This window comes from Indicator indicator, chromosome 3, assembly GCF_027791375.1.
Source record: "Indicator indicator isolate 239-I01 chromosome 3, UM_Iind_1.1, whole genome shotgun sequence".
NCBI classification, from domain to species: Eukaryota; Metazoa; Chordata; class Aves; order Piciformes; family Indicatoridae; genus Indicator; species Indicator indicator.
In genome coordinates, this window is record NC_072012.1 from 6,769,184 (window position 1) to 6,789,362 (window position 20,179).

At 41.4% G+C, this 20,179-nt stretch overlaps 1 protein-coding gene across 1 annotated transcript in view; it reads right to left on the reverse strand.

The window, feature by feature from the left end:
• Positions 1-586: 586 nt before the first annotated feature.
• LHFPL3 (LHFPL tetraspan subfamily member 3) overlaps positions 587-20,179 on the reverse strand; it is a 153,642-nt gene continuing 134,049 nt past the window's right edge. Inside the window, exons 2-3 of the mRNA XM_054399733.1 lie at positions 6,869-7,105; positions 587-696 (exon numbers count right to left, since the gene is read on the reverse strand). Coding sequence (XP_054255708.1) covers positions 587-696; positions 6,869-7,105 — 347 coding nt within the window. The remainder of the gene's footprint in view (positions 697-6,868; positions 7,106-20,179) is intronic.

The window sequence follows — 20,179 nt, forward strand, 5'->3', positions numbered from 1 at the left end:
CTGGAGAGATGAAGATCTCTCTGATATCACCACAATGAAATCTCCATGTTTATTGTTATCCAGTGTTTGAGAACCCTCTCTGTGAAGAAATATTTCCTAGCATCCAGCCTGAACCTCCCCTGGGGCAGCTTGAAACCATTTCTTCTAGCCCTGTTGCTTGACATCAAGGAGAAGAAGTTGTCTCTCCTCCCTCCCTCCCTTCAAGTAGTTGTAGAGAGCGATGAGGCCCCCCCTCAGCCTCCTCTTCTCCAGACTGAACATCCCCAGCTCCCTCAGACACTCCTCATAAGCCATGTGCTCCAGGCCCTTCATCAGCCTCATTGCCCTTCTCTGGACGTGCTCCAGCATCTCAATGTCCCTCTTGTAGTGAGGGGCCCAGAACTGAACGCAACACTCTGGATGTGGCCTCCCCAGTGCTGAGTACAGGGGGATGATCACCTCCCTGTCCCTGCTGGCCACAGTGTTTCTAATTCAAGCCAGGATGCCATTGGCTGTCTTGACCATTTGGGCACATTGCTGACTCATGTTCAGTCAACTGTCAACCAGAACCCCCAGGAGGGGTCAGGGGGGCTTTACCAAGAAGGGACTACATGATGTAGTAGTAGACAGGAGTAGACAGGAGCATAAATGGTGTGCTGACTGGATTTGTACTCTTTGCTACCATTGAGGCTGTTGGCAATTCTTTATGCATCGCAGCTGACACAAAAACTTAAATCAGTTATCAATATTAATGATTATTCACCTAATTTTGAACAACTTACCCCAAGTGTTCGTGACTGTATGCCACGAGAACTCTGTGCGAATATCAAGGCTTTATAATTTTGCAGCAGTTTGCACATGCATTGTGACCTGAGCTATTTTCCTTTTGAAGAACAACAACAGACACACGCAGTGCCAAGCATTCTCATGGTAGGACAGGTGCACTGCTAGCCTCCTGTCACTCAGTGTCAGATCCTAGGCCTTTTGCAGAGGGTTTTCTGTTGCAGCAGCAATCGTGTGGGTAGACTGTTTCTGTTTACAGAAGATGAGTCTCTAGCCAAAGGCATACAAATTTTGTGCAAGACTGTTTTTCTTTTACAGAAAACTGCTTTGTCACCAAGAAACAACTTCCCCTTAGCTTCCGTCTTTAACCATGTTTGTTCTGCAGCGACTGCACTTCATACAAATGCCAGCCTTCAACAACCCTGATCAAGCCCTGACAGCACCAGTACGAAGAATAATGAGGACACGTCAACCAACGGGCAAGTCCTGGGTTGGGCATACTGCATTGAGCTCTCTACCATGGCTGCTGGGAGCAATTGGTGTAGTTTGAGTCTGTGTGAACTGCAATCACTGCAAGGTAGATGACTCTTAAAAGTTTCCTGTCTAGCTCCTGTCTCCTTTTACCTACTTTAGTGCTAGGCTTGGAACTCTGGGAAATCTTTAGTGCAAGTTGCTTATCTGTAATTATATGGGGCCCCAAAGATGAGTCAAATGTTAAACATAAACACTTTGTGAAGCTGTTCTGTCCATCAGAAGAGCCACAAATGTCCACAAAATGCATCCACCTGCTCTGGCTGATACTACTTCACAGGATAGCTTCTTCTTATGAGGAGAGACTGAGGGAGATGGACCTCTTTAGCTTGCAGAGAGGACGACTAAAGAGTGACCTCATTAATGTTTATAAATATGTAAAGGGTGAGTGCCAAGAGGATGGAGTCAGGCTCTGTTCAGTGATGCCCAATGACAGGACAAGGGGCAATGGTGGAAATTGAGGCATAGGAAGTTCCATGGAAACATGGGAGAAGTATTTTCCCTGTGACGGTGACAGAACACTGGAACAAACTGCCCAGGGGGGTTGTGGAGTCTACCTCTCTGGAGATATTCAAGCCCCACCTGGATGCATTCCTGTGTGACCTGGTATAGGTGATCCTGCTCTGGCAGGGGGGTTGGACTGGCTGATCTTTCAAGGTCCCTTCAGCCCCTAACATTCTGTGATGCTGTGATTCTGAGCGTTCTTGTATTTCTCTCTCACAATGCAGACTGTATTTTAACTTTCTTCCATAAAAGCTATTGCCTTGCACTCTCAATTTCTTTTGAAAACATCTCATTTGGTCTCTTCACCCTGTAGCCAGAACTTTAATTTTATGTCATTAAAACATTAGAGTTGATCATGTTAAATGATGTCATTACACAATGTGTGAAGGCTTCTACCTGATATGGATGGTACACTCAAAATGGTGTTGATGATGCTTGAAGCTAAGAAGAGTTCTGACTGTTTTAGTTATCACACCGCATGCCATTAGTCTAATAACACACAGGCCTTTAAGTCATCATTAGTGCCTACAAATTAAAGAAAACACATGTAATACTGTTCTCTCTCATCTTTTTGCTAATGGCATAAACATGATGCAAGTCTTTTTGGATATATCTTTTTTTTTTCTTTTTTTTCCCCCCTGTCTTCAGAAGTAAGTTTTTTAAATGAAAAAGGTATGGATTGTTGCATAAAATTTGCATGATTAGGAAATTGCATTAAATAGACTATAACCTGAAGGACATCTGCTGAACTTCAGTTGTATTTCTCAGACCTGAAAAGCACATGGTAGTTTACTCTCACACCTAAGCAAAATAAGCAATGAGTAAGCACTATTTTCATCATGTAGTAAAACCTGAAACTTTCTTTTATGGCAAAACCACAGCTGTCTCCTGCCGTGAATAACTTTAACAGTCAAATTCCTTACTTATGAACATTCATTAGCCTATGTAATATACAGACCTGTCATCCAAAGCAGAGAGCAGGTGGGCAATTCAGCATGGTAAGGCTGCAGAGAAGTGCAGCTTGCTCTGTTTTTCACCTCTTTACCATCCTGTTGTTTTTGCATATGCTTTTAACTGTTTCCCTGTCACCACTGCTCAGAAACAGCTATGGTGCCAAGGATGCACACAGCCATCACAGTCTCTCATTAATGAGCCTGTGGGAGCTTATCTGCAGCGAAGCCTCCAGACAGAACTAATACCTGATTAAGAAAAGAGCTGCCCAGTTGCCTGATCACTGCCTAATAATTTCTTGTTCCTGAAGTTTTTTCCATATTAGTGAACACTGTTGTGACTCTTAATTTATTGTCTCTTCCCCTTCACTGAGCTACCACGTAATGATACCTACATGTGTGGGACAAAGCCCCAGCAGCAGAGGAAGAGCTGACAGAGCAAGTTGGGGGTTCTTCTTCAATACAGTGTTCATTGCTTCCCAGGTACTTTCTCCTGAAAAGCATGACGGAGCCATGACTGCCCCTTGGAAGACAGCAGCAACACAGGGACTCCTCCTTGAGAAATGGACCATCCCCATCCATAGCTGCTAATCTAGAAGCAGGACCCAGCAGAAGCCTTGAGGCAGACCTCAGGTAGAATAGGGAGGGGGAAGAAGGAATGGGGAGGCATTTAATATTCACAGCTAATTATTATCAGGGCTTTGACTTCACATTGTAAGAGTAAGTTACTGAGGGTGAGGGTGGTATTGCTTATATCCTTTTCTTCTTGTCTATATGGGAGGCATTCATTCTTGCATATTTCAGTATTTTTGCATCCTGACCATTTCTAATAGACACAAGGATGCTTTACATGTGGACTAATGCTGATGAGTAGTTCTCCAGTATCTCTTAACCTGAATGAAGACAAGGGGATGTAGCTTACAGGTTAAGTGTCAAAGTCCTCATGCACACTCAGTTCATGCAAGGGGTACAGGAGAGTGTTTGGTGCCAACTCAAGGACAAGGGTTGGCTTTAATGTTCTACTTGCTTCTTCATCATTATAGTGTAAGTAATCAACATCCTTTCTAACCACAGACCATGGCCCCAGACAGGTTCATAAGGCCAATGACTGCCAGGATTACAAAACCTGCCTCACAATCTTGGCCATACAAACCAAAACTTTTCCTTGTAAACACTCCAAATGACTCTCATCTGCAAAAATGCATGAGGACTACCTACACATCCCAGTGTCTGTTTCAGACCACAGCATCTTTGGCAGAAATCTCTCCTTGGTTTGCAGAGACATCACCAGAGGACTCTGATTTCTGTAGAAGACCACCAGAAGGAATCAAGTGCTTGTGCCTTGTTGTCTCAGTAGGATGTTTAGATGTGCCCTGCTGTTGCTTAGCAGGAGATTTTTGTGATGATGAGGGAGAGGATGACCTTTTTAGAAGACAAGTTGCCATTCTTTTTCTTTTCATTTGGAAGACAATTTAAAAAGTGATGAACATTAGGCTTGTCTGTGAAGGGCTAAATGGGGTGGGTCCATTTCTGATGAATCCTGGTTTGCTTCAAAACTAGGAGTGTGGTACATTCTTGTGTTTAATCAAAAAAGAAAAAAAAAAGCTGCTGGATGACTTTGTCCAACATGCTGTGGACCAAATGTTCTGGCAGAAACTTGTGCCAGTGATATGAGAGGTGATGAGTCTTCAGAAGCTATGTTTTGCTCATAAGGCACCAAAACAGATGAGGTTCTCTGTTACAAGTAGTTGTTGAGTTCATGAGCTCTGTATGATATAGCTTGGTATAGCATCACAGTGCTGATGCAAAAAGTACTTGTGGCATAGCTGCGAAATCCATTCTGATCAGTATTTTAATTTTAAAATGCAGATGAATATTAACCTTACAGAACATGGCCATGGGGACAGTCCTTGAAACAATGCCCTGCAGAACAGATGCACACGTGCAATTGCAAGCAACATACACTGCCCTTAACCCACAACATTAGTAGGTTCTAACATGGTCTGGAATAGCATGTGAAGTTCAATCTTCCAGTCCAGTTGTCTTTGGGATGAGTATACTGACTGCAATTCCCCAAGGTGGCCCCACTGTGCTGGTGCTTTCTGATAATGGTTCTTCTGGAGCAAGAGTGAGACCAGCTATTTTTGTACAAGACAGGCTGCCAAACAGCTTTTGATTTCCAGTCCAGTGGTGAAGGGCTCCTAATACCTTTGCTATTACTAGAAGCAGCCTACAAAATTGCAGAGGTGGTGGATGCGCTGAATGCAGAATCCTGCATTAGGGGTCACTCAGTGAAACTAGTAGGGGATCAATTTGAAAGACATAAAAGAAATACTTCTTTAGCAGCCAGTAGTGAGCTTCAAGAACTTGCTGCCAGGCAGCACTGCAGAAGCCAACACTACCAGCATGTTCATAGAATCACAGAATTGTTAGGGTTGGAAGAGACCTCAAGGATCATCTAGTTCCAACTCCCTTGACATGGGCAGGAACACCTCACACTACATCAGGTTGCTCAGAGCCACATTCAGCCTGGCCTTAAAAATCTCCAGGGATGAGGCTTCCACCACCTCTCTGGGCAACCTGTTCCAGTGTCGCACTACCCTCATGGTGAAGAACTTCTCCCTAACATCCAATTTGAATCTACCCATTTCTATTTTTTTTCCATTCCCCCTAGTCCTATCATTACCTGACACCCTAAAAAGTCCCTCACCAGTTTTTTAGGGTGTCAGAAGGGATTAGATCCAGGAGCAACAGGCCCCCTAAAAAGACAAAACAGGGACGCACCCTCCGTGGTATTGTGGTAGTTTTAGGCTGATGCCTAGAAAATTATCCACAGATCTTAAACAGAAAGTGATAGAATGTAAATAAATTACCATTGGATGTAAAAGGGAAAATAATGATAAGGTCTAATTAATCCCATTGGCCTGGTATCTAACATAAAGTTAGTTGTGTACACTAACTCTCTCTCTTTTTGGCTTCCTTTGCTTTGGCAGATACTAGCTGGCTTTTGCTTAGCTGTTGCTGTCCTTGGCTGCGCTGCTTTGTTGTGGCTAAGTACTAACAAGCGACTCTTCGTTCTTCTTTCTCTTGTTCCCTGTACAGTGGGGAAGTGGGGGAAGAGGAGGAAGCTGTTGATAACCTCCTAGTTTTGTCCAGGGGGGTTCTTGTGTTGTTTGTAAATTGTAAATACATGTAAATATTGTATATTTTGTACATATTCATTGCATTACATACTTTAGATTGTAGTCTTGCTTGTAAATACAGCTTCATTTGCTTTCAACTGAGCTGGTCTGGCAATTTTATTTTGGGGGTAATTTCAACCTACCACACTATCTATGACATCAGATACACTGCTGTAGATGCTGTGGGAGTGCAAGGGGAAGGGGCTTTAGAAAGCACCTAGGCTTGCACATGCTCACTGAACAGCATCCCTCCCTCTTGCAACCGTGTGATAAAATACTGGCCTGAGACAGTTTAATGTTCTTAATCTAGAAATGTGGTTTATTCCCAACCCAGAGCAAGAATATTCAGTTACTACAGCACCCTAGATTTCTGTGAGCTGGCTAATGAGCTCCAAGCAACACAATCAAACACAAACTAGGCTTCTTAATTCCTGGCTCTGATCCTTAGCCCACCAGTGCCTTCCTGTGTAGGTGGTCCCATTACATAGCACTTTGCCAATCTCTCAAGCCAACACTCCCCCCTTACCTTGTACTGTGCCAACACATAGTGCCATATTGCAGCCATTCATATCACAATGTACAATTCCAAAGGAACCAAAATGAACAAATCTTGCATGGCATACAGAAAAACATGGAGACAGTGAAACTTAAAAGCTAATGAAACAATGTACAATTGGGTAACAGAAAACCACCCCATCTACAGCTAAAAACTGTTAAGAGCAAGTCATGAATTGTGCAGCAATACTGACAATTTCAAGCTTAGATTTTGGAGGTTGAAAACCAAAACTTTCTCTGCCCCTTGCACTTCTTCTTTCCCAGCAACTTAGGAAGCAAGCCAGCATGCCAACTTTTAAGTATGAAATAAAATTAAACCAATCATTGCTTTTAAGCGATTGCCCTTGAGGCCACCCAGTAATAGTGTTTCTAAAGCAGTCCTACCTTTGTTTTCCAACTTGAGCTCCTCTGCTAGCAAGCTGTCTTGTCTGTTGCCAAGCACAAATGCCAGAAATGAGAGGATCAGGGCATCCAAGATTCCAATAATAGCCAGGATATATGCCCAGCGGACTGAACAAGCCCCCAGCGTGTACTTGTCTGTCTTTTCACCACACATCCGTTTTACCTCATCTGAATCCCAGCCATCAGGAAAAATCATACAACCCAGGACGAGACAGGCAGCTTGGAGACAAAAAAAAAAAAAAAAAAGAAAAAAAGAAAAAAAAAAGGAGAACAATGGGATAATGAGACCAAACTTTGTTTTGATGAGAACCTACACAATTATCACTAAAGCAACACACTTTTTTATCCTGAGCTTCAAAGCTAGTTTACTTAAAAACAAGTCACAGAATTATATAGTGTGATTTAAGTATTCAAAAGAAAAACCTAAGATACAACATTGTAGTGTTTTGAACCACATATGTGTGTATATATATATTCCCCACTGACAAATATCAATTGTGAATTTTGCGTTAAAAAAAGAAAAGTTACATCCTGAATCCCTGGCTAGTTTTTGTACCAGCACACATACATTTTCCTGGTGAGACCAATTTCTTCATTATAAACAAGAGGGGAAAATTACTAATAATCTAGTGTCATGGGTTGAGTTTTAGTCTGCTGCTATTCATTCCATGCTGCTGTCATGCCAGCTTCAAAATGAAAGTGCTGCATGGAGCAAACTATGATGGGGCTTGAAATTCAGTTTGCAACATGGAGGCTTTCTCGTCTGGTTGCTGCTTCTGGGTTCTGGGGCTTTGGGTGTTGGCTCTTTTCTGCAGGGATGGTGGCGAGATGAGTGTTAGTGGGGTAGGTGCTGATATTCTTTCATGCAGTTTTTTTCCTCCTTGCATTTCACTGATCTTTTTCTGCAAACAGGTTAAGCTAATGTAACCATGCACTGTATTATTAGATTATTAGCTAACAGAGCATTTATGTTACCTCATTTATCTCAAACCCAAGTTCTTCTGTGTTACTTTTCCCTCACTTCTGTGTTGGGGGTGCAGTCAGGTTAACGTGGTTTTGCTTTAAATCATTACATCCAGATATTCCAAGGAAACATCAGATTACTGTCACATGGTCAGGCAAACAAACCAAAGAGAAATAGAAGAAAAAACTATTTCTGGCAGTCTACATGCTCATAACACCCATAGGCAACAGCAAGGGGATTTTTTTTGTCAGTCAGCAGTACCCCTTTAACTGAAATATGTTTTAAGTGTAAGGTTTATAACCACTCAAACCACAAGCAATGACAATGTTCTGAAAGGAAAAATAAGCTGTCAGCATTGCTGTCCAAGTCTGATCTGGTTTACCTAAGGAATCACCATGCGACATCTCAAACCCTACAAGCGCTAATCCTTGACCTGCATGGAAAGCCAGATGACATTGACCGCCAGCTGCTCCAGGCTGGGGCAACTGTACAAGTGCTGGATAAGTACAAGCACTGCCATTTTACATACCTCTAATGCCCACAAAACAAAACCACTCCTGAACTCAAACTTCCTTTTGACAGCAATGCAATTGCTGTAGAAAGACTTGAAAGTATGCCTGCAGAACTCATCTGATGCAGAACAAAACCTACGCCTGAGGCATTTGACAAATTCTTCCTGAGCAGTTAATTTGTGTGAAAATATAACTGCTTATACTGCTTTCAAGGACAATTAGGCTTAGAAACAAGGGCAATTAGATAAGGACTGATTTACTCAGAACATGCAGGTTGGACAAATTGTAGTTGCCTTCTGCCTGCCTTAACTCATTTACACAATTTCATAAAATCTTCCAAAGATTTTGGAGCAAACTGTACAATAACTTTCCTTCCTGAGGTGTTTACACATATTTCCAGGAAGGCTATTTGTCACAGTCAACACATAAGTATTGCCCTCACAGTTGTGAGGGATTTAACTGAAATGATGCATCCAATCTGGATACTTCTGGTGTGGGTGAAAAGGTCTGAATTTACCCAGGCAAATGTTAACAGATCTTTACTGTGTAACAGCAACTACCAAAGCTAGTTTACACCTCAAAATGAGAGGAAGCTTAATTCTTGCTTAACGATCAACAGATCTGTATTTTTCTTTTAAAGTGTAGGATTAGCAAATACCACCATCTTTGGTATTTTTTGTGGTTATTTTTTTTAATTACATAGCAAATCAGACACGTGTCCTTAGTGCTTCCTAAAAATATTTTAACTTTGTTCTTTTCCACCTAGGTAATTAAAAATACAAACCCTTATCTCGGGAACTCAGTACAGTTTCCCAGCTGAGTTCCCGGATTTCCAATTAACTCATCTTTCCTTCATTCTCTTCCTGCTTGTTTTGTTATACTTGCTTAATTTTCTGGAGTCATTCTGTTGATTGCAGTTGGATTTCTCTTGGGTATAAGACACACTAATCTAGATCCCTTTGCTTAAAGGCAGATGTCTAATAAAGACCATTATTATTATCTCTGTTGCTTACAGAGTTCTCTGGCTTTTTGCTAGATTACTGCTTTGTCAGCACCTTCAGATGCAGGAATCATACCTTACTTGTGATGGTCAACACAAGCAAGATTAGACAACCCTGAGTCTTCACTTGCTGAGGGAACGTTTTGCACTGAATGCCTTTAAGAAAACAGATGTGTTCAACAATAGGAAACTGGTAATGATTCATTTATCAGCTAGAAGGCTGAAAAGACAGGTGTAAAATCCACCTACAGATCTGCTTTGTTTCACTGGGAATTTTTACATTTTCATCCTTCTAAAGAGGATTACAAGACTTTTTCTGCAGAAGGAAATGACTTTTCAGCTTTATACAAATTGTATAAATGGGAACCATTTCAGTGAAACTGCTAAGAGATTATGTGATAACACAGACACAAGTCCCGTATCTCTGTCTAAACTGCCGCTGTCTCTAATGGCAATGGGACTGAAATGGAAATGTAGCAAAGGCTACTACTGTATAACTACCATGCAGTTCTAATAAATTCAGAAACTTTGGGATTTGGGAAGCTCACCTACTGAAAAAAAAACTTCTATCATCAGTTCCTATGCAGTTTTTGATTCAAGTAATGAAAAAGTTACATCTGTATTGATTGAAGGTAGTCCTCTGTGTGGGAGCTGAGTACACCAGACTAGCACCAGCTTCCTCAGCCTGCAGACAGCCCAGCCTAGGACCTCTGCAGCTAACCAAGACCTTCCATGAGTAACAGAGGGAAACTGACAAGCAACTGATAGTGATATCGACACCATTCAGAACTGTCTGGGCAACCGTAAAACTTACAGGATTTGCCACAACATTGTTTTCCCTTCAGTTGCTTGAGAAAGCTCCTAAGAGGAGCACTGCCTTTATAAGGATGGCCCTGGTCTTCCTCCAGTCCTTCCTCTAATTTTCTTACAAGATGTGGCCTAACAAATTTCTTCTCCTACACACTGGAGTCTGATGAAGCTTTTCAAATGTTTAAAAAACTAGTAGTTTTTAAAAAATAGTTAAAAAAATAGTAGTTAAGCATGCTGGGTATATATTTACTTCTTAAAAGCTTTTTTCTCACATAAACAACTAACAGAAACTGTCACATGGTTTTCCTTTAGGGCTCTGACTGACAAGACAAATTATTCATACTGAGAGAGAATCCAGGATTTTGCCTCCTGGGATGAAAGGATGCAGATATGACACTTTCAGAGACTGGAAACAGACACTGAATTGTTGCTGGCACTGACAAACTTGTGACTCTGACCAAGCTAGTATTATCACAGCTTGTGCTGTGCATGAGCTCAAATGGTAATTAGCAAGCAAGTAAGTTGATGATCCTATGGTTGTGCCAAATATGGTGACAGATTAATATTATATCATTGCATGGAATGAGATTCTATTTATAAAAAGCTGTTATACAGGAAGCCAGCACTGAGAAATTCCTGCTGGCAGGACTCCTCTCTCATCTTCACTCTTATCCTGACAACATACTCAATTTGCTTGCATGTAGAGTATGACAATGGCAAGTTTCCTGATAAAAGAGTAAACAAAATGGAATGGGAATTACACTGGCCAGCTATTTTCTTTCCATATACACACATGCAAGAGCCTCTAAGTCTCTGTGGTTCCAAAAACTGAGAGGTTTTTTGCCTTCAGAACTTTCTCTAAATGGTATTTACAAAACCAACAATCTGTTAAACTCCACTAAATTGAAAAGAGATTTGCCAGCCATGTTGATGGAGTACATTTCTAGAACAGGGCTAATGAAATGTGAGGACTCTGGCAGGGCACACACATTAGGACAAGTCTTTCAGGAGCTTGTACCTGGAAAGGAAAGAAAGGCTGAGTGGAGGTAGATGAAGACACAGGGTCAAATGCAGTCCTGAGTGAACACAGAGGCTGCACACCCATGCAGCTGAGATTGCTTTGAGTGATATGGATTGTACTAATGACTGACGTAATGATTCTCTGTGTTTTCACTTGTGTTCTGGCTTGAAGTAAATATACAACTTTGAAGTAAATTCCCTGATTTTTTCCATCTAATGATTCCATTACAGAAATGGTTCTGGTGCATATAGAACAGATTTTCTTGGAGGAGCTTAGAAGCTCCTATCCAAAAGTTCTTTTGTGGTGGATGAAGATCTTAAAATTCTGACTCAACGTGTAGCCTTCATCACCACAAAACATGTGCCTAGGAGAAGGCTCTTCAACAGAGCTTCCTTAACATCTGGAATTGTTCTCATGCAATACAAAGAGGCAAACACCACATAAGATTTCTTATTTACTGCTTGCTTTGAAGACATCTAGTCTTCAGCTGGAGAGGTTCTTCAGAGATGTGCCAACTGGCTCCCTAAGGAAATTACACAGCCTGTTAGTTTGTGCCATAAGCAAGATCAAAAGATAGCAGCAGGATATCTTGGTGGTGGTGCTCATATAGGGTTGCTAGCCACCTTACTGTTGGGTATGAGATAGCCAGTGAGAAAAAGTGGCACCAAAGTCCAGATTCGAGAGCAGAAAAACTGCAATGATAAAATTATATCTGGACTTTTGTGCCCTTGACTCCCAAGCAGGACAAGGGAAGTGCCCTGTGGAATTATTCCAGGACACTGGTGTGCCATTCTCATTTAAGATGACACACACAAAAGCAGACCTTCCTAGACAGGTCCAAAGATACTCCTCCCACTGCCCAAGTGAAGGAGCAAAGGTTTGTGGATTAATCTTTCTGCAGAAAGCTTCAAACAACATATATAATGGGGATGTTTGCTCCAGGAGACACAACTAGTGCTCATTTAAACAAAACCCCTAGAACTATAGATGATGAGGATGTGAGAGGTTTCTGTAGTAAATGCTTTTAATTTGCATATTCTCTTACTTCACATCATCTTGCTTGGTATGCAGACAAACCTAAACCTCTCCACAGGATTATGAATATTTATAGACAGTGCTAAGGGAGAGAAATAGAAGGAAACCTCCCACTGCATCCCTGTCATAAAATAAAAGACCCAACACAATTATGGACACTTGGCTTATTAGGGCACCAACATTTTCATGCCAATTCTGATAAGAATATATGTAGGAACATACAAAGAGATGTGTGTATTTCCCATGCTGATTTCAAGAAAAGTAAAGATTAAGATCAAATATTCAGTGACTGCACAGCAAAGAGGAAGAAAATAATATTGTGGAAAGCAGTAGGTGCTATACTCAGGGAGAGAAGACTTACCACAACCTGGCTGAATCAACAGATAAGTGATGTATTTTGATGCCTGCTAGTTATGCTTAGACAGTAAAAACAAAAGAATTTGATCTGTTGTGGCAAGATGTGAAGCTGGATCACATAACTATGGCTGACCAACAGCCATTCTGAAAGATAAGCACCAAAGAGCATGAGTTCTTCAGAAAGATGGAAACAACTGGGAAAGGAATGTTACAGGTGAGGAATGTGTTAAGCTGCACATACATAGAAAAGAATAGTGAAGTGTGATGGTTTGGCTCTGGCTGGGGGTCAAATGCCCACCAAAGCCACCCTATCACTCCCCTTCTTACATGGACAGGGGAGAGAGGAAAATATAACAAAAGTCCTGGAATAAGATAGAACCAATTGTAATAATGCAAAGCAAAAGCAAAGGCTGCATGCAGAAGCCAAAGTAAACAGAGACGTTATTCTCTACCGCCCATCAGCAGACGGTGTTTTGGTCACTGCCAGGAAGCAGGGCTCTAGAACATGTAGAACATGTAGCGGTTACTCCAGAGGACAGACGGCATCAATAAATGTTCCCACACTTCCTTAGCTGATGTATCTGAGCTGATGTCATATAGCATGGAGCACCACTTTGGTCAGTTTGGGTCAGCTGGCCTGGCTGTGTCCCCTCCCGAGATCTTGCCCACCCCTCAGCATACTCTTGGGGCAGGGAAATGTTGGAAAAGAAAGACAGGGACAACCTTTTTAGCAGGGCCTGTTGAGACAGGAAGGGGCATAATGGTTTTAAACTAAGACAGGGTAGATTTAGACTAGATAAAGGAAGACTTTTTTTTACAGCGAGGGTGCTGAAACCCTGGAACAGGTTGCCTGGGGAGGTGGGTAGAAGCCCCATCCCTGGAAATATTCCATGTCAGGTTGGATGGGGTTCCAAGCAACCTCGTCTAGTTAAAGATGTCCCTGATCACAGCAGGAGAGCTGGACTAGATGATCTTTACAGGCCACTTCCAACCCAAACCATTCTACGATTCTGTGATAATTATGGGAGCATTTAACTTTCAAGTTTTGATCATTAGCCACAATAATTAAACTTTGAGATTAATACAGTTCTGTGAATAATTAAGGTTGTTATGAGTGTCTGACAGGTGACTCAGAGGACGCACCCTATTCAGTTCTTGCTAAAGAACACAACAACTTCTGGTGTTTCAACTAGGGTCATATGCAATAGGTACTTACAGTGCATTGTCCCAGGGATTATTAATGGATACAGGCCTAATCACCATGTTGGCAAAACATCCCCAGAAATGTCATGACTATGAATTGCTAACAGCTATAGCAGGGGTAGATGAGTAACTGATGAAAAACAAGTAAACTGAAGGCTGCAGAGGGACTTTTTACAAGAATGTCCACCGATAGGACAAGAGGAAATGGATTTAAATTGAAGGAGAACAGGTTTAGATTGGATCTTAGGAAGAAATTCTTCACTACAAGGGTGGCAAGACTCTGGAATGGACTGTCCAGAGAGGTTGTGGATACCCCCTCCCTAGAGATGTTCAAGGCCAGGTTGGATGGAGCCTTCAGTAACCCGGTCTGATTGAGAGTCATCCCTGTCCATGGCAGGGAGGTTGGATTAGATGATCTCTAAAGCTCTTCCAGTCTAAACCATTCTATGATTCTATATACAGCAAGAGATAAAATAACTTCCTTACAATGAGGCAGCTATGGGGGGTGGTATAGCTAGAAGCCCACAGGAAGTTATGTGTCAAAAGTTACATTTACACTGTTTTACCTCCTGTGGTGTCCACTGGCCCTGGGACTGACTGATTTTTTCCCCCAATATTTCTATTTAAAGTGTCTAAAAGAACATGAAAACTTTTGTTGCAGCACACTTGAGTTCTGCTAACATCTCTTTGTGTCACAAAATGTGTGTTATCAGCTGAAGGGCCATGCCCAAAGGACTGGGGAATGACAAAGCAGGTGCTCAGAGGGCCAAGGACCTGGGAGTTAATCATCATCGAGGCAGATTGGCTATGTGGCAATATTCAAAATCCACTTTTTTTTTTTTTTTTTTACATGTTAGAGCCAACCGAAAAAGAACTGTGTGAGTATTAAGGACCTACTTCTTTACATTTACAACATCTTGGTTTTTATTTTTGTCTGATCACAGTTATATAATGCAGTTTTGGCTTGGCTTGGTAACAAAATTTACTATTGAAAGGGTTTGTTTTGAATGCTGTCACAGAGAAGTGTTACAGCTTTCTAATTTAATATTAAATTCTGTTTGCAGAACTTGGTCCTTAGCCAAACCATATCAAACTACAGCATACTGAAATGTACCAGATTTAATTAATGAATAAACTCAACATAAATGCAGTGTAGGCTACAGCAGACAGACTGCAGAATGGCTGCTATTGTGAATGGCATAGGCTAGGCATTGCTTGAGATTTATACAGCACCTGGAATATTGTGTCCAGTTTTGGGCTCCCCAGTTCAAGAGGGACAAGGATCTGCTGGGGAGAGTACAACAGAAAGCTACCAGGATGATTAAGGGCCTGAAGCATGTGCCCTATGAGGAGAGGCTGAGAGCCCTGGGGCTGTTTAGTCTGGAGAAGAGAAGACTGAGAGGGGATTTAATAAATGTCTATAAATATCTGAGGGCTGAGTGTCAAGAGGGAGGGGACAGGCTCTGCTCACTTGCACCCTGTGATAAGACAAGGGGCAATGGATAGAAACTACAGCACAGGAGGTTCCACCTCAACATGAGGAGGAACTTCTTCACTGTGAGGGTCACAGAGCACTAGAACAGGCTCCCCAGGGGGCTGTAGAGTCTCCTTCTCTTGAGACTTTCAAGCCCCATCTGGATGCATTCCTGTGTGACCTGTGCTGATTCTATGGCCCTGCTCTGTCAGGGGGTTGGACTCGATGATCTTCAAAGGTCCCTTCCAACCCCTAACATCCTGTGATCCCTTGATCACAAGTTACTGATACAAGAAGTGAAGCTATTTATGATTTTGGCAAAGAGAAGGAAGAGGTGAAAATAATCTTGCTTTTAGTGACCTTAAATAAAATAAGAATAGGAATAAAAATTATTCTGAAACTAACTGCTTTTAAAAAAATGCGTATTTCTGAGGGACAAACTTTGATAAGCTAAAGAAACTACCTAAATTAACTAAACTGAAGAGGTCCATACTTAATCGTGGAGAATGCCTTGAATTTCTTTCAGACAATGATGTATACTTCCTGAAGTGTCCTGACAAGATGATTAAAATTCCAGCGGTACTTTCAGCTGTCTGAAGGAAAATTCTGCTTCCTTCAATCCTTATTACCGATCTCCCAAAAAAGCCTTGGAAAAAAAAAGAAGATGTGAAGAGAAACTGCATAAATTATATGAAAAAGTACTCGTTAGCAGGAAGAGACTAGATACTGCAGGTCTAAAAGATAGCTTTCCAAAAGTCGAGCTGTGCTAAATTTTTTGAAGATCAAGCAAACAAAATTGCATTTAGGTTAACAAAGAATGAAGCAGAAATGCAGATGTGAAGTGGGTCTGAGGCTAGGACCTTATTTTTTTTTCTTCATTTTACAATGAGGAGGGTGATTATAGAGAACAAGAGGACAATGCTCTGACAGCTGCACATGAGCTTTTGGAAAATGGGAACTCCTGTCTCCAAGCTCACAGCAAATCCAAAATGATTATAATGTGCTCAAGCTAGAGGAATGGATCCTCCAACTCAATACCAAAAAAAAACCAAACCAATGCATTAAATAGCAAAGCTGGCAGAAAGGTTTTTAAAACAAATTTACTGTTGAGACAATGGAGAACAGCATACCTGCTACCTAATTTTCAGGGGGAAAAAAAAACGTAAACAACATTGAGAACCGAAAAACACTCACCTATCAGTTTGACCTCAGTTCTTGGAGTAATTATTGAAGGGAAGAAAATTAAAGACACAGAAAAAAATACAAAGTAGGGCAATCTTAGCATGGTTCCATCAGACAGCTAGGGAGCAGTGACTATAAAAGAGAGGTAAGAAACATGCTCTTCAGAAAACATTTAATACTGTGTCATATAGAAACATTTATCAACCTAGAAAGTAGATAAACATGAGAATTTAAGGTGCTTATGGTATTTGTTCATGGGGAGCTGACATTTTGTGCTTGAAGAGAAAGTCTCAAGCTGTTGTGAGGCTATACATTGGGCACCTTGAGGATCAGTATTTAGTGTTTTGATTAGGGACTTTGGTAAGAGTAAAGGTTTGGTAGTGTGATCCACTTACGGGAGGCACTATAAATGCAGAAGACTATTAGGACAAATGGTAAAGGAGAGAAAACATACAAGTAAGTCGATTAGCTCTTGGAGGAACAGAAAAATGCACCCATGAAAAAGGTAAACCTGAACATTGGCAGAGAAAGTGTTCTCAACAAAATGCAAGCATTAGAGCCATCCAGTGCTGGTGTTTTTGGATCTTTACAAGAGTGATGCTTGGAATAACCAGTTAATCACAGCAAGGTTATTTTAAGATATAACGTGGTACTTTAGGAAAGGTATTGGCAGGATGTTCTAGCTGTCCATGATAAGGGCAACAAATCTGGTGGTTTAGTAGGTCTGTGTTCTTATGAGGAAGCTGAGAGACAAACATCTTTGCAGTTAATACAGAAGGGTATCTAAGGCGAATACCAGACAAAAAATTAGCAGCTAGAAGAAACTACAGAAAGCTATGATTAAAATGTTGTCTATATCAAACTAAGAGGAAAATACAGCAGAATAAATGAGGTTATGAGGCAAAGAAGGAGCCCGCTACTGGGTTTTCTCACAGTGGTCATTACAGAAATTTGTCCATTCTCTTCTTCATTAAAGTTTTTTAAATGTGATGGCAAAGAAAGAAGGAAGTGATTTGCCTTTTTTTTTTGGTCAGTCATCATCAAATCTCTTATGGCTTCCCTGTCAAACATCAAGCCTAGTTTTGTACTTGGGAAATGAATGTCTCCAGCTTGTTTTCAAAGCAATTGCAAACAAATCTTAACATGCTGTGGATCGAGGAAGTCTGAGAGTAAACCAGCCACGATGTTCAGGGTAAACATGGCAAAGATCTCCTGGCAAAGAAGTCCAGGAGCTTAGAGTTCAGTCCCAGGGGCTTTCTTTCTTCTGGTTTCTGGTTTGGGGTATTGGACTCCTCTGCTTTGCTGGCTGCTGGTTTTGATGCTGCCCTTTTCCGATTGGTGGCTTGTTTGCTGGTTTGCAGTATTGTACATTGTATTACTACTTCAATAAACCCTCCTTTATCTCAAACCACAGGGCTGTTTTGTGTGTTTTCACTCACTCTTAATCATGGGAGTAAGTCTTGTTAGAGAAGACTGTCCTAAACCAGGACAGGAAGCAAGAGATATTCACACAAAAAGGGAATTTCTGCAACTGAGTCTATACTAGAGTCCATAATAAATACTACTGTTTCAGGCTTTTGCTCCTGAAAAATAACAACTTCACAGCCAGTAAATACTTGCAGAAAAGGAGGTGATAACCTTTAAAAAAATATGTAGTGTTTGCTAGAAAAAAAAAATATCTGTGTGCTTTATGGTGCTGGTGTACTCGGTATAAACACAAGAGAATGGATCCCAGAGAGGTGGAAGAGCTATTTAATTGCAAGGGCAATCTTGGCACCTGAACAAACAGATATAAACCATCCAGGAATACAGTAGAAGGCAGTTTTGAACTGTCAGAGGAGAGGTTCTGGCACAAGCTCAGTGGCTGTAGCCAGCCCAAAAAGTTTTAAGTTGTTAAATAGTTGTTAAAGATGGATTTTTATAGAAGTATTTAAAAAATTAAAAGGTCGGAATGTGTTTCTCTGTGAGGTTAAATTCAGCTTTGGGCTTTTATGATAACTGCAAGAACTTAAATATGTTACACAATGTATCTTCAGACATCACCCATCTGGGACCATCAATATTCTCAGCATGTGAGCTTTGAAGTAATTCTGGAGCTGGACACAAGAAAAACACAAACAGAATCCATTTGAGCCTTAGGGCAGGAGCAGCACCAAAGGCAAACTTCAGGCTTGAGCACCATGGCCATTTTGCTGAAAAGCTTCATATTCATTTTGCTTTGACATAAATATAGCAAGACTCTCTGCCTGGACAAACCCTGCTCTGTAGTGTAGTCAGAAAACTACCTTTTCTCCTATAGTTATACTCTAAGCTCAGCTCAGCTTACATCGTGTAACCATTGAGTTTACAACCAGCAAGACTTCGCTACAGTGTTACTGAACTCCATCCATGCTACTGCAACCCCTGGCTGAGGGGGGTTTGTCTGTGTCTCACCTGGTACGTGCTATGGAGTATGCAAACAGCAATAGCATATTAGCAATGGATTAAAGAATCAGCCCCCACAGACTACTGCTTCAGAGAAAGAGCTGGTGTGACATCCTGGTCTTGTTCACAGTTTCATTTACATGACTGCTTAAGGGTATTTCACAGTCATGACTGGAAGTGTCTGGAAAATGGGGTAACTCACCAATCCAGTACATCAACTGGCATTGATCTACAATTGACTGTATGATTTCAAGACAGCCACCATGAATTCAACCAACTTTTATGTGTCCTCCTCTTTGCTGGTTGTCATGCTGTGAAAGGGACATGAACAATAAAACCAGTTGCAAGGGGAAATGAAATAAAAGGACAGAAGGAGAGGAAAAGTATTCTTGAATGTGCTGAGCCTCTCCTCCATCTCTCTCTCCACTGTGCTAACACAGAACACTGACTCAGCACATTGGGTGGCAGATGGGGAGCAGCAAAACACCTGCAGAACAAACAGCTGCTGGGAAAGTGCCTACATCTGCTCTTGGTCACCAGCCAGATGGAAAAACTTCTCCTATGGAAGTGGACTGAGAGATTCAAGAAGTTGTTTGGAAGTGGATAAGATAAATAGCCACTGGTGAAATTTCTCTGCCTTAAGCTGAGAGGCAGGTTCATGGTCATTGCTACGTTCTCTACCAAAACATGGCTATGATCCTCAGAACATAACCACAGAATCACAGAAAACATCCAGTTGAAAGAGACCTCAAGGATCATCCAGTCCAATCCTTGACTCAACACTGAAGGGTCAACACTAAACCATGTCCTTAAGTGCCAGGTCCACATGCTGCTTAAACACCTCCAGGCATGGTGACTCCAGCACTGCCCTGGGCAGACCATTCCAATGTTTGACAATCCTCTATGCAGCATGGTAAGGACATGTGATTTAATGTTCAATGAGAAGTGTTGTAGGTATTTGGCCCCTGCGTGTGGGCATGAGTGTTATATTCCCTTTGCCCTCACTTGGAGATTTGTGGTCCCCATTTACTTCAGTAGAGAAAGTGAAGTTTCAGAGGCAGTGACTGAAGTCAAGTAGAAAGATGATGTGATGGACAAGAAAGTATTTTGTCATGAGCAACAAAAAAGAAGTAATTGAATGTATTCGAGACAAAGGAGAAGGCTTTTGTTCCTCCTGCCTTTTGTAAAGCATTAATATTTTGCTAGAAATTACCTATAGTTCAGCAGATGCCACGCTTTCCTTGACAAGTGGGAACTGTACTCATCCTCTCTGAGACATTGGCTTATCCTCCAAGGATTAAAATCTGTTCA